The sequence below is a fragment of the Thamnophis elegans genome, chromosome Z (genome assembly GCF_009769535.1).
Source record: "Thamnophis elegans isolate rThaEle1 chromosome Z, rThaEle1.pri, whole genome shotgun sequence".
NCBI lineage: Eukaryota > Metazoa > Chordata > Lepidosauria > Squamata > Colubridae > Thamnophis > Thamnophis elegans.
The window spans coordinates 118755666-118769913 of NC_045558.1; the positions used below are offsets into that span (position 1 = coordinate 118755666).

Consider the following 14248-nt stretch of genomic DNA (forward strand, 5'->3'; position numbering starts at 1 on the left):
TTAATTTTTAAGGTTAATCTATCCATTTCAGCACAATCCCAAATTTTCCTAATTATATCGTCATCTGATGAGGGTGTTCGCATTTTTCCAATATTTATTAAGGTGCTAATTCTCAAAGGGCTCCTTTTGCACCTCATACAAGATATGCTGCAAGATGGTATTATATACGTCAAAAAAAAAATCACAAGAGATTTCAGCATCTACCAAAACTTGCAGATGAGGGAGGGAAGGAGGGAGGGAGGGAAGGAGAAGGAAGAAAATTGGACCAGTAAATCTTTGATGTCTCTTCTAATGTCAGGAAAATGCAGCTGTGCTACTTTTCTTCTTTCAGGCACAAAAGACATCAGAACTGAAGGCAGCTGCTTTTGCTCATTGCTTTCATCTGCCTTTAATAACAGGTTTTGGATCTGCAGTCAAGCCATGCAAAATAAAACCGACTGGAGCAATAACAGCAGATGGGTGTATGATATCAAAGAGCCACAGAAGAGGAGACAATCTTCTTCAAAAAAAAAGAAGAAAAATTGAGGATGTTGAGGGAGGGGGAATGGATAGGTTCAACTTGAGGATCTTCTCAGAAAGCCGGTTAAGGAGAAAAGGTCTCAGGGCTCTTTAGAGGCTCAATGGATTGCTTTGCACCCATCAAAACATCAGCCCATCCTGCCTTTTTTGGTGCTGTCTGATTTCCAGCAACTCCCCAAGGACAGGAGCAAGTTTGCTGAATGCGTCAATCCAGGCCACCATCCAGGAGAAAGAATAAGTGGAGTAGCCATCACACCAGGGACAGCCAATGCATTTTGCCTACTTCCAAAGTGCTGCTGTTCTCACACCTACATCTACAGGTGACTTGACTTGACTTACAAGTTTGTTTAGTGACCACTCAAAATTACAACAGTACTGAAAAAAGTGACATGACCATTTTTTCAGTCTGATGACGTGTCCTTTGTGATCACATGGTCAAAATTCAGACTCTTGGCAAGTGACTCATATTTACGACAGTTCCAGTGTCCCAGGGTCTTTTACAACCTTCTGACACACAAAGTCAATGAAAAAACCAGATTCGCATGACAATCATGTGGCTAGCTTAACAACTGCAGTGATTCACTTAACAACTGTGACAAGATTGTAAAATGAGGCAAAATTCATTTTTAACAATTGTCTCACTTAGCAACAGAAATGTTGGGCTCTATCATTTCTCTATGGCCAATCTGAGCCATGCCGCAGGTAGAAGTGCCAAATTTTGAAACTGAGACTTTATACAAACACAAATCCTGTGAGCATTTCCAGATCTAGGCTGCAAAAATCCAGATGGCAGCAAATGTTTCTAGATTTCTGTTCATCTCTGCAGCCACCTGATGGTTTTCTGGATTTTTGATACCCACTAGCCAAGCTATATGGTAGAGAAAAATAAATATTAAACCCTTTCAAAAACAATAACTACCATAAGCATGCTATAGCTAGTGCATTTCCCCACTTAGGTGGCCTAAACAGTACACAATGCTATTCCAGAATGGCTGGATTTATGCACACATTATGGTGAAAGCAAACCACATTATAGCATGGCTGTATGATATGGTACACTTTACAGCAGGGGTCTCCAATCTTGGCAACTTTACCACTTGTAGACTTCAATTCCCAGAATTCCAGCGTAAGAAATTCTGGGAGTTGGTCCACAAGTGGTAAAGTTGCCAAGGTTGGAGACCCTTGCTTTACAGAAAATAATCCTGGCCAAGGGGGTCACTAATCCTATTCATTTCAGGTTTTTCCCCTCAAAAATAAGAAAAGGGGGAGGAGAGTTTTAGCTCAGCTGGTTGAATCTGCTGCTTAAATGTTCTGTGCTTTTAATCGACATTTCTCTGATTGAAAAAGGTTGGATAAGAGGGTTGCTACTGAATACTTATGGGAGTTGGGTCTAGGATACGAGTTAAATGTTCAGATGACGTAGAAACCCTCCAGAATCCCAGATTAAACAAACTAGGAAACAAACAAGCCCATAATATTTCCACTAGCTCCTGCCTCCAACAGGTGTGTCTAAACCAGAAATGACCCCGTCTATAATTTATTAGTGTCATCCAAACTGGAGAGAAGAAGCCAAATCTCTTTCCCCTGAACCGCAAAAGAACAAAACACAGGGTGTGGTTTGTCAGCCACAAGTGCAAGGCGCCAGCAAAAGTGATTGGAGAATGCTGGCAAACTCTGGCTCATTGTATGATAGGAAATAAAGTTTTTTTTAAATAAAAATAGCAGAGCAGAATTAACATTCCTGACAGATTGCAGCAATATCTGCAGCTTGATGCTGATAAACAGAGATTACAGAACACCATTTATTTTTTGCACGGCATATGGCTTACAGTAGACTCTGAAATACAATACAAGGGTTGTCAAGTAACACAATTCAGTTATCAGATTCACACCTTTGGGGAAAAAAGAACATGAACAACCAATGGCAAATTTAATTTAAACCAGACATTTAAATCAGATTTCCTGTTGGAAGATTTAAAACATGAAATAAAGTGTGATTTAAATTGATCCACCCTGCTATACACATTCCATTTTAAATAAAATGCTTCAAAAATCTATGCTAAGAAAGCAAGAGTACTGTAATAAGCAACTTGGATTATAGAAATTCAATGCAACAATTTGTGCACTGCCATTATGCAGATTTTGAACATGTGTATTGTATTATACATTTGGTTTATCACAAATGGGGAGGCAGAGATCTGTAGAACACTGAAATCTTTCCCCTTACCAGTGTAAAGTTTGAGATATCCTGTTGAATATTCCTTTAAAATTCAACCCTATTTTCCTTGGTTTACATACGAGAAATTTATAACAACAGAGTGTGTACCTTGATGAGCTCTTAGTTTCTCCTAATTTTAATACAAGTGGGTCCTTGACTTATGATTTTTTTTTTTTTGGACAGTTCAAAATTACAACGCTCCTAGAAAAAGTGACTTACAATAGTCCTAGTGCTTATAACCATTACAACATCCACATGGTCACAGAGTTAAAAGGAAAATTTACCACAGCTGTTACTTTCTCAGATGACTTCCCACAGTCGACAGGGAAAGCCAAATTTGCTTAACAACTGTATGATTCACTTAACAACCATGGCAAAAAGCTAATAAATAAGGCCTCACTCATTAAAAAACTTCATTGCTTAGCAACAATAGTTCTGGTCTCATGTACAATTTTTAGATGCAGACTACCTTTATCACATTGGTTGTCTTCATAAATGAGTAGACTGATTATGTTGTGTAATGAGACAGGTGGAATGGCTGGAAGTCACCCAAGAAAACTTAGCTGGAGCTAAATATCAGATTCCATCTCTTCAAAGGTTTCGAGAAGGCAAGAAAACCAAGGGCTGGTTTTTGAGACCATGGATTGAAATTATTTCTACCTGAGATATGAGACTCCATCTCCTAAAAAAAAAAAGCCCACTTCTCTTCTGCTCTTAATCTCATATGGGTCAAAAATACCAATTTGAGAAATCAGGATATGACTGTCCTTTTGGATGAAGTGGCGCAGAAGATAAGGGGGGGGGGGCGCTGTCTGTTTCAGAAGCCAAGAGAGGACCAACATTCGTAGCCTCTGCTCAGAAGGCAAATATTGTATTTCCCACCAAAGGAGAACAATTTACTTCAGTGGCAGAAACAACTGACTGTGCCATGAAAACACCCCAGATCTCCTTCTTAGGCCCTGCTTCTATCTAATGAGTCCAGGATTCTGGGCCCCGACCCACCTCCAAAACAGTGCAACATCCATTTGAAGAGTTGAGAATATGAGTAATGGTAACAACACTGTTGTGTTGTTGAGATCACTATTGAGGATCCCAGGCTTGCTATGGCCCCATGCCAAGATTTTCTCTCAGTGTGAGCCACCCACCTGCAAAATGCCCCCCCCCGCCTCAGGGAAATCGTGTATTTTTAGAAGAACATTCTTGTTTACTTGCCTGTTCTAAAGACTGCAGCATCTAAATATATATAGTTCCCTCATAAATGAAATGTTTGCAACCTGAAAAATGTTGTAACGTCTGAATTCTGATTAAACCAGAATCCTTTTACATTTCCCCATCACATTACAAAACTTTACTGGATACTAAAGTATCTCAGCCCTGTGAGGATAACACTCATATAGTATCTATTTGAATATTTATTTGAGTGGTATTTACTCAAAATTACAAGGACTAGCAATTATAAGGGGGGGGGGAGGAATCATGAGCTGGTTTAAATGGAAACCCGCATTTATTATACATTCAGTAGATACTGTACAGCTTCTCAGATTTTTGATCTTTGAAGCTAGTCCTACTCATCCTCTGAAACAGAAGGACACACTGCCTTTTTTAAAAAGCCACACAAATATCCAAGCTTACCCACTATTGGGGGTATTTATGGCTACACTTTAGAAACTGGTTCTATGCACAATTCCCAGGCTTTTTTTCCCAGAATCAAGGGAAACTGAAGAAACAGGCCTCATCCTGCAACATATTTTCAGCTGTGCACAGGTCACATGCTCCTGCAACCCTTCTAAATTCTGCTTTGCCGAAAGTCAGAGGGCAACCTGGCAGAAAGAGTAAGCACCCAGGACTTCTGGCAATACATGGCAAGGAGAAAGTCCCTGGGCTCTGAGAAATAACTAGATCCCAAGCTAATCATGGGAACAGTTGGAAAACAGGTTGCGGCTTCATAAATGACTACCTTAACAGGGCCAAATTGCCCCCTGCCCAGGGCTGTATTATAGGATCACCTTTTGCATTCATTGCTTAGAAGGTGAGTGTTGGTTGCATTTTAAATAACAGGAGAATTGTTAAAGCATATGTAGAGAAGCTTCTTTTGAAAAATTAGGTTTTTCCAGGCTCCTTATGCCTTTTGGATATGTCCTTCAAGTTTCTCCAAAGGTTGTCCTGAATTTAATTTGGCACTAGGGGAAAGTTAAAAAATCATTAGCTTTATCCCCATGGCTTCCAATTTCTCATCTCTTCTACCATCTTTGCGTTTTGTGATATTATCTGACACTGAAACTACCCAACAGTCAATTGTGGCCCTCAGCTCAATATAAAAAACGGGAGGCACATCCTTGTAGAGTAAAACACGCACCCATTTATCTATTAATGTTCTAGTTTCAGCTAGCTCTATACATAAAACAGAGTGAGAAGTGATTACAAAGGTCATTAAATCCACCTATCCCCATCCCGTGAAAGCAACTACCACACTTCTGACCGACATCCAAGTCAAAAAAAATATATATGATTGAGGACTTCTTCCTAGCATTTATCTTACTTCCTTTTCTGTATTTTGAATCTCTTAATCAGTTCCAGCCTTCTGCAGCTGGCTTCCCCAACTTGACACTTTCCAGCTGTGATGTAACTTTGCAAAGTTCCCAGTCCCAACGCATCTGGAGGCCACCAGTTTGATGTTAGCTGAACTAGAGGAGAGGCCTTCAGTTCATCTCAAAATGGCAATTCTACCACCTTCAAACAGTCTCTCGCTTATGCTGAACAATTCAGGGAATGCTGCTAAGGCTGCTGTTCCAAGAAGCAGGCACACCAGAGGCGACACGCATAGTTTCCAGAACACTGAAGGAAACATAAACATTTGGTGCAATGTGCAAAGCCCTCATCATTCCCTAATTTCATTTGTATCTTTAATCCTTCCCTGCGATATTGAAAGAAAAAGTGGCATATAGTCAGTCCCCGGCTAAGAGTTCATTTGGTGGACAGTTCAGTTACAATAGCAGCACTGAAGAGAGACTTACGAGCGTTTTCACGTATGTTTTTCGGCATCCCCGTGATCATGTGATTAAAATTCAGATGCTTGGGAACCAGTTCATATTTATGACCGTTGCTATGTTCCAAGACCTTTTGTGACCTTCGGAGAAGCAAAACCAAAGGGGAAGCCAGATTCACTTAATGACCAAGTTATTAACTGTAGTGATTCACTTAACTGTGGCAAGAAAGGTCGTAAAATGGGGTAAAACTCACTTAACAAATGTCTCTCTTAACAGAAATGTTGGGTTCAATTATGGTCATAAGTCAAGGACTACCTGTATCATGTCATGGCCTAACCAACCACTTCCTCATGTGCCCCCCCCCCTTACTGGCCTTAAACTCTGGAACAATAGACCTGGCAGGGGAAGAAAACAGGAGCTATTCCTCCCCAACTACCTAGCCAGCTTGACAAATTGGTATCGAGATGGGGAGCAGGGCAAGAAGCCAAACTGCTTCAAGAAGATGAAGTAATGGAAAATTTCACAGGAGTGAAATTAAAGGGGGTGGGGTGGGATACCGAAAAGGCAGCAGCCCCAGTAGTGCCTTCTAATGAGAAACCCAGGGAAGGCGGTTTAATTTTAGGCATAACAACTTTTCCTTGCCTCTGATGGGAATTTGGTGAAGGAATCCAAAACAAACTGCAATTCAAAGAGCAAATAAATACCTTTGTAGTCATCTACAATCAGTAATACTCAATAAATGTATATCCAACGCAAACAACATTATTTCTGGACTCTTTCAATAGATACTCCGTTTTAACCAGTTAGTCCTAGTATTAATTGCTGAACCTACTCCGGCCAGACACAAAGGGAGAATTATTCAGGTTTGTGATCCATTTCGGTGCATTGAAAGGTCACAAATATAAAGACTGCTGGCTAGATTTTGTAGTTACCAGCCTTGGTTGTCAAGGGAAGGAGAAGCAAGATACTTGTTTACCTGGAAATAAAACCACCCTTTCCAGATATGCAACCAATCGAAACTCACCTGTATGATGCGAGTTCTTCAGTTCATCATCTACACTGCAGCAGAACCAAGACTTAGGACTACAGCATTAAACACATTTGTGACAACAAGCATTGTCGGTCAGAATGGGAATTGTGTTGCTCTCCCTCCCGCAGCGAGATTATATTTTACCATTCCCTTTGAAATAGCAATTGTAATTTGACTGTTCAAGAAGCAAGGAAGAGGAGCAATAGAAGAGAATATTTGTAGCTCAGGATTGAACTCTTGAGGTCTTTGGCGCTCTCTGAGTTTGTTGGTTTTCTTGCAGACATTTCATTACCAAACTAAGTAACATCATCAGTGCTGGATCTGATATCATCTAGCATCGATGACATCACTTAATTTGATAATGAAACGCCTATAAGAAAACCACCAAGCTCAGAGAGCACCAAGAAAGAGGATCTTGAGGAAAAGGAGGATTGTAGGAATTTGAAGCAGGGTTTGGATGATCACAAACCATGTTCACAAAAGACTGACTAGCCACTTTTGAACAGAACAACTGTCAAGATTCTAAAGAAACCTATCTTACCATGAAGAAAATGGATTCATTTATCATAGTAAAATATCGTTGTTTGAGTCAGTATATGGTGTGAAAACAGCCACCACAGTAGCAAGTAAGTATGTGTTTTATCAGTTTTAGCTTTTTCAACATGCCATGATTAAGGAAACACTGGTTTAAAATGATGTGAAAATTCAACATTTGTTCATCCTTTAGTTCTCTTAATAGTGGTGAAATTGATCTAAGAGACTTACCATGTCCAAACCTAGAACACACCAATGTTTAATTCTTTATAAACTAGAACTGAATTCAGACATTACAGTAAGCTTCCATTTCCATACCTTATATGACTTCTTGTAGTAATCATATCCATATATTAGAAGGATAAAGCTGTGAGGAGTGACTACTAATTTGATATACTATGCAAATGTGTCTTATAAAAGGAAACCAGAACATATACAATTAATTTGGTTGCTTGCAGGTGACCAGAAAAGAAAGCAGAAATATTTTTTTGGCTTCAACTTTGCTACACACAACTATATAATACAGATACATACATGGAAGATTGGAGAAAACTTTGGGACAGTAAAGTTACATGTGCTTATGTACAAGACTGATATCGGTCTCATAGGAAGTTAGATAAATAATAATATAATGAACTGGCTGAGCATTAAAGGCCTCCTGTTTCTAATTCATGTTTTCTCGACTGACCATTTTTCAGGACCTGCCAAACGGCATCTTCTTCAGCCATCATGAAAACAGCAAGTGCTGCAGGGAAAGGCAGAGACTCTTTCACTCAAAAAGCCTTTGCGTTCACTACACTATGAGAAGCCAATCTTACTGGATTACACAATCTGCACCCAGCCATGATAAGACATTTGGCTCAGCACACCCAGCCTTTGAAATTACAAGCTGGCAGTTGGATGGTTCCAATGTTCTGCAAACAGCGGTGGAAATTAAAGAGTGGTGTAAAAGCAAACCCTTTCTTTTTAGAGTCTGTGTAGGAACACACTGAGAACCCACCAATGTAGAACCCGAGATGGCCTTGTTTGATCTTTCAAGGATGAGAGCAGAATGAATTCCTGGTCCTTTCTGTGTGGAAAGTGACTTCTAAAACCAAGAGGAAAAGAGGAATTGCATTCCAAGATCCTAGGTTCCCTCTAAATTCCTAACTTCTCCAACTGTGAATCACTTCATGAACCCTAGAGCCAATTTGGGGTAGTGGTTAAGGTGATGGCCCAGAAGCCAAGAGACTGTGAGTTCTAGTCCCACTTTAGGCATGAAAGGTGTCTTTGAACCAGTCAGTCCATCTCTCTTAACCCTACTCACCTCAAAGGATTGTTGTTGTGGGAAAATAGGAGGATAGGTATGTTCACTGCCCTGAATATAAAGACAGGATAAAAATCTAACGAACAGGCCTGGGGAGTTCTTTTCTTTTCTTCAAGTGTTGGAAGATGTCAACCCAGGGTTTTCACGGGAGGCACAAATGACCAGGCTCAAATTATCCTACTTCGGGCACATTATGACCCAACTCCCTGGAAAAGCTCTAATGACGGAAAAAGGTGGAAGGAAAGAAGATGAAAGCAACAAAATGGACAGACTCAGTTATGGTAGGGATGTCACCAGGAGACTGGAAAGAATAGGATAGATTGTCATGGAGAACCTCTGTGATCGCTGGGAGTCGGAAAAAGACTTGATGGAACATAATCACTAGGGCCGTTAGATACTACAGCTGTACTTCAGATTCATGATTATTAAATTAGAAATAGAAGAATGCTGCCTCCCCCACCCTTAGGTTGCCAAGTGACTAAGAAATGTTTTCCCCACTTATTGGTAAATCACTGTAGGCAACCTCCCTGCACCAAAATAACATTTTCTCCCCAAACCGCTACAGCAGAGGAACATGTCTTCATTTTCATTCTGCACGTGCAACCTGCATACATTATTCCAATTGCAAGCTGGAGTAGCAATTTCACTTTGCAAAGCAGACCAGCCGCCTGGCTAATAAAAACTCAAATTGCCAATTGGGATGCCAGATATGTGCAAAGATGGGGAAATGGCCTTAACGGCAAGCGGGTAGAGGAATAGCTTCCTGACAGATTCTTAGACATTTACTGCGGATTTACTCTCTCTCTCTCCCCCTCCCTCCCTCCCTCCCTCTCTCTCTCTCTCTCTAGATATGGTCACATAAAGACCACTACATCCAGGGCTGGGAAATTACCGCAGGAAAGCATTTTTGAAAAACAGGCTCCAAAACCCATAACCCACTCCAAAACCCATGACTCACTCCCAGAGATTAAGGATATTCCCAGCGCATGAAAAGGTTTTGCAAACTCTCCTCGTAGAGAGCTTGACCCTGGCATGAGAGACGCCCCATATGTTACTCCCCGGGACAAAGGCACTCTGCACACGCTCAGAGGAAACTCTTTCCTCGGCGCCCATTCCGCAGGCGTTTAGCCGGCCAGGACAAAAGGAGAGCCGAGGAGGAAGCGGCGACGGCGGGGCTGCTCCCTCTGGGGATTCGTGGCTCGCAATACGGGAGGCTACCTGGTGGAGAGCGCTGATGCCGTCCGCGTTGGTGCCGTTCACCGCCGCCGCGTCGGCTCCGAGCATTTCCCGCGCCGCTTCCAGCTCGGCGCCGGCGCAGCAGGCCAAAAACTCGGCGGCCGCGTCGAAACGGACCGCGCGCGGGCGGCCGCCGGAGCCCATCCCCGGCGCTTCGTCTGCGGACGCCGGCAGCCCAGCCGGAGCGGGCGAAGGCGCGGAGACGGCGGGAGGCGGGGTCGGGAGAAGAGCAGCAGCAGCGGCGGCGGCAGCAGCCTCGGCCTCGGCCCATGCACGGAGTTGTTCCCGCCGCCGCGCCCGGGCGCCTTCTCCCTCGGAGAGAGAGAGCAGCGGCGCCGCCATTTTCTTCCTCTACTGCAGCCACCGGCGCCGCCAGCCCGGCTGGGCGGCCCTCCCGGCCCAGCTCCGCGGTAGGCTGAAAAGCAGCAGAAGGAACGCCTCTCGGCTTCCGTATCCAGACGGGAAGGAAAAGGGGGGGGGGGAGTAGCAAGATGGGAACTGAGAGGGAGGGGGAGAGAAAGCGAGCGAGGGAGAGACAAACACACGCAGAGAACTTGTGAGGCATCACGGGAAATGGAGTCCTAGTTCCATTCTTCCTCGGTGTGACGGGAGTGATTAATCTTCGCTTTCTCATCCCTTGGACCATAATTTTCAATGGGGACGAAACACCCCTTTTAAACTTCATTATTTATATACTAGTTGCATACTTTTTCAGCCTTTTACTCTGGAACAGAATTTCGCCCTTAAGGAATAGATCATCATTGTATCCCACTCTAATCCTATCTCTATGGAACTCTTTTTTAAAAAAAGAATCTTTAGTAGCCTGCGCGCTATTGTTATTATTCTCTCCCGCAAGTGCTCCTGGGAGATGAAGTCCATACGAAGTGAGAAGAGTTTTAATAGTAACATTAATTAAAAAAAAAACGCTCTAATTCCGAGGGGAGATTCTGAGCTAACTTCCTACTAAGTCGTTCACAATTTCCACAGTTTAGAATGGCTTTTATAGGGTTTACGAAGTTAGCATGGGGAAAAAAAACCACCCAAAGGTGGTCTCCGAAGGTGGTTCAGAGTTGAATATCTCTATGGGCCCTCGCCCTAAACATTTTTTGACATTTTTTTGAAGGGTGATGTCAATGAATACCCATAAAACTGGAAGAAGTTTGGCACAGAGTGCTTTTATTGTTTACGGTTGCTCCTTCTAAACAAGCAATCTAACTATATTGTCTATTGGTGCTATATAAATATAATAGTGTAATTGTATATTATTCATACTATTATAGGGATGCCAAGGGAATTGAGCAGTATGGAGTTACTACATCTGGGCTGCTCATTTTCGACCACTGGGGGACTTCAAAGAGAGGTTTTTTTCCTGCTCAGTATCTCATTGTCGTCCTCTTAATTTTCCAGATTTTGAGTGTTCAGAATTACTTAGTTGTTTCCTAAATTTTAAATAATCCATTTTTTATACTGTATTTATGCAGTTCCAAGTCTGTTTTCCTTCATTTTTTCTTTCTTTCTCCATGTACACAAATAACAGCTGCCCATGTGGTGAAAATTATTTTATCTGAAGCCTATGAGAACTACTGTACTTCTAATTTATATAAGCTACCCAGAAACCTCAAGCAAGAAAGACAGAATGTATCTGAGCCATCATGGGTAATAAGTTAGGTCTGAGTCTACACAGCGGCTACATGGCAGTAAAGCACCAATATTAATATTCTTCCACTCACTTTGCTTCTGTAGATGGTCATGTAATAGCGCCATATACAATGAGGCAAAAAGTATTTAGTCAGCCACCAATTGTGCAAGTTCTCCCGCTTAAAAAGATGAGAGAGGCCTGTAATTGACATCATAGGTAGACCTCAACTATGAGAGACAAAAAGAGAAAACAAATCCAGACAATCACATTGTCTGATTTGGAAAGAATTTTTTTTTGCAAATTATGGTGGAAAATAAGTATTTGGTCACCTACAAACAAACAAGATTTCTGGCTCTCACAGACCTGTAACTTCTTCTTTAAGAGGCTCCTCTGTCCTCCACTCATTACCTGTATTAATGGCACCTGTTTGAACTTGTTAGCAGTATAAAAGACACCTGTCCACAACCTCAAACAGTCACACTCCAAACTCCACTATGGTGAAGACCAAAGAGCTGTCAAAGGACATCAGAAACAAAATTGTAGACCTGCACCAGCCTGGGAAGACTGAATCTGCAATAGGCAAGCAGCTTGGTGTGAAGAAATCAACTGTGGGAGCAATAATTAGAAAATGGAAGACATACACTGATAATCTCCCTCGATCTGGGGCCCCACGCAAGATCTCACCTTGTGGGGTCAAAATGATCACAAGAATGGTGAGCAAAAATCCCAGAACCACATGTGCGGGGGGGAGGGAACCTAGTGAATGACCTGCAGAGAGCTGGGACCAACATAACAAAGGCTACCATCAGTAACACACTATGCCACCAGGGACTCAGATCCTGCAGTGCCAGACGTGTCCCCCCTGCTTAAGCCAGTACATGTCTGGGCCCATCTGAAGTTTGCTAGAGAGCATTTGGATGGTCCCGAAGAGGATTGGGAGAATGTCATATGGTCAGATGAAACCAAAGTAAAACTGTTTGGTAGAAACACAACTCCTCGTGTTTGGAGAAGAGAGAACGCTGAGTTGCATCCAAAGAACACCATACCTAGTGTGAAGCATGGGGGTGGCAACATCATGCTGTGGGGCTGTTTCTCTGCAAAGGGACCAGGATGACTGATCCGTGTACAGGAAAGAATGAATGGGGCCATGTATCATGAGATTTTGAGTGCAAACCTCCTTCCATCAGCAAGGGCATTGAAGATGAAACATGGCTGGGTCTTTCAGCAGGACAATGATCCCAAACACACTGCCCGGGCAATGAAGGAGTGGCTTCATAAGAAGCATTTCAAGGCCCTGGAGTGGTCTAGCCAGTCTCCAGATCTCAACCCCATAGAAAACCTTTGGAGGGAGTTGAAAGTCTGTATTGCCCAGCGCTAGCCCCAAAACATCACTGCTCTAGAGGAGATCTGCATGGAGGAATGGGCCAACATACCAGCAGCAGTGTGTGCCAACCTTGTGAACACTTACAGAAAACGTTTGATCTCTGTCATTGCCAACAAAGGATATATAACAAAGTATTAAGATGAACTTTTGATATTGACCAAATACTTATTTTCCACCATAATTTGCAAAAAAATTCTTTCCAAATCAGACCATGTGGTTGTCTGGATTTGTTTTCTCATTTTGTCTCTCAATAGTTGAAGTCTACCTATGATGTCAATTACAGGCCTCTCTCATCTTTTTAAGTGGGAGAACTTGCACAATTGGTGACTGACTAATTTTTTGCCCCACTGTAGGGCAATGTTTCTCAACCTTAACAACTTTAAATGTGTGAAGTTCAATTTACAGAGTGTGTCAGCCAGCTGTGTGGGGCATTCTGGGAATTGAAGTCCATGCATCTTAAAGTTGCCAAGGTTGAGAAACACTGATCCAAAAAAACTTCCTGGGAGACTCTTGGTATCTTTTCATACAACCTTTTGCTGATAAAGTCAATCACATTTGCCCAAGTCTTGACTCTTTATGGGATGGTTCTGAAGCAACAACTGTGAATATTAGGATTCCTCAGAGTCTGTGGATTGAATCAAGTGAATAAGAGACCTTTTACATAAATTCTACCAGTTGTGATCCAGACTATGACCCTCCTCACGTTTTTGAGAGCTTGATAATCTGGATCTGAGAGGTAATCCTTGCCTTGTTATGAGAGAGAGCATGATGCCAACATTGAAAGTGGAATTCCATAGCATGGCATTGCAGCATCAAGTACCCCTTCACATGTGTATAACAATGTAGGTAAAGGCGGGACTAATTAACAGCCACATCTTCCCTATCCCTATTTTTTTATTACTATTATTCTGGATTTTTAACCATTTGCTGGATGTATTTCCACATTCAGAAGAATTTGTGTTATTTTGTTAATCTTCTGTTCTCTGATACATAAATATGGGTTTGGGGGACACAAAGCAGAAGTAGGCAAGCTTTTGATTTGGGGGAATGTTCTTAATTGTGTGGGGGAGATGTGTCTAGAGATGGCAGAACGATGGTTCCACATGGGCAATGTGATATAAATATTGGTGGGATTAAGGTGTGATTTTTGAGGAGAGGGGGAAGGATAGTGATGATCGATCCTTCCTTCCTTCCTTCCTTCCTTCCTTCCTTCCTTCCTTCCTTCCTTCCTTCCTTCCTTCCCCATTTTTGTTGAGTTCCATTGTTAGAAAACAATGCCTTAAACTTGCAGAGATTATAGTTGGAAGGTGATCCAGATGTCTCAGATTGGAGCTTTGAGACTTCAGACAATTTTGAGATTATAAACTCTTCAGTCCTGGTATAAACAAAAGCAAA

The 14248-nt window shown here is 42.1% G+C and overlaps 1 protein-coding gene across 2 annotated transcripts in view; it reads right to left on the reverse strand.

The window, feature by feature from the left end:
- Window positions 1-10294, reverse strand: part of PPP1R12C (protein phosphatase 1 regulatory subunit 12C) — a 47987-nt gene extending 37693 nt beyond the window's left edge. The window contains exon 1 of one of the 2 annotated variants that reach the window (XM_032235622.1): window positions 9813-10294. In XM_032235622.1, the coding sequence (XP_032091513.1) occupies window positions 9813-10172 (360 nt within the window). In that variant the 5' untranslated portion in view covers window positions 10173-10294. The remainder of the gene's footprint in view (window positions 1-9812) is intronic. The other variant, XM_032235621.1, reaches the window with a different exon arrangement.
- Window positions 10295-14248: the final 3954 nt, after the last annotated feature.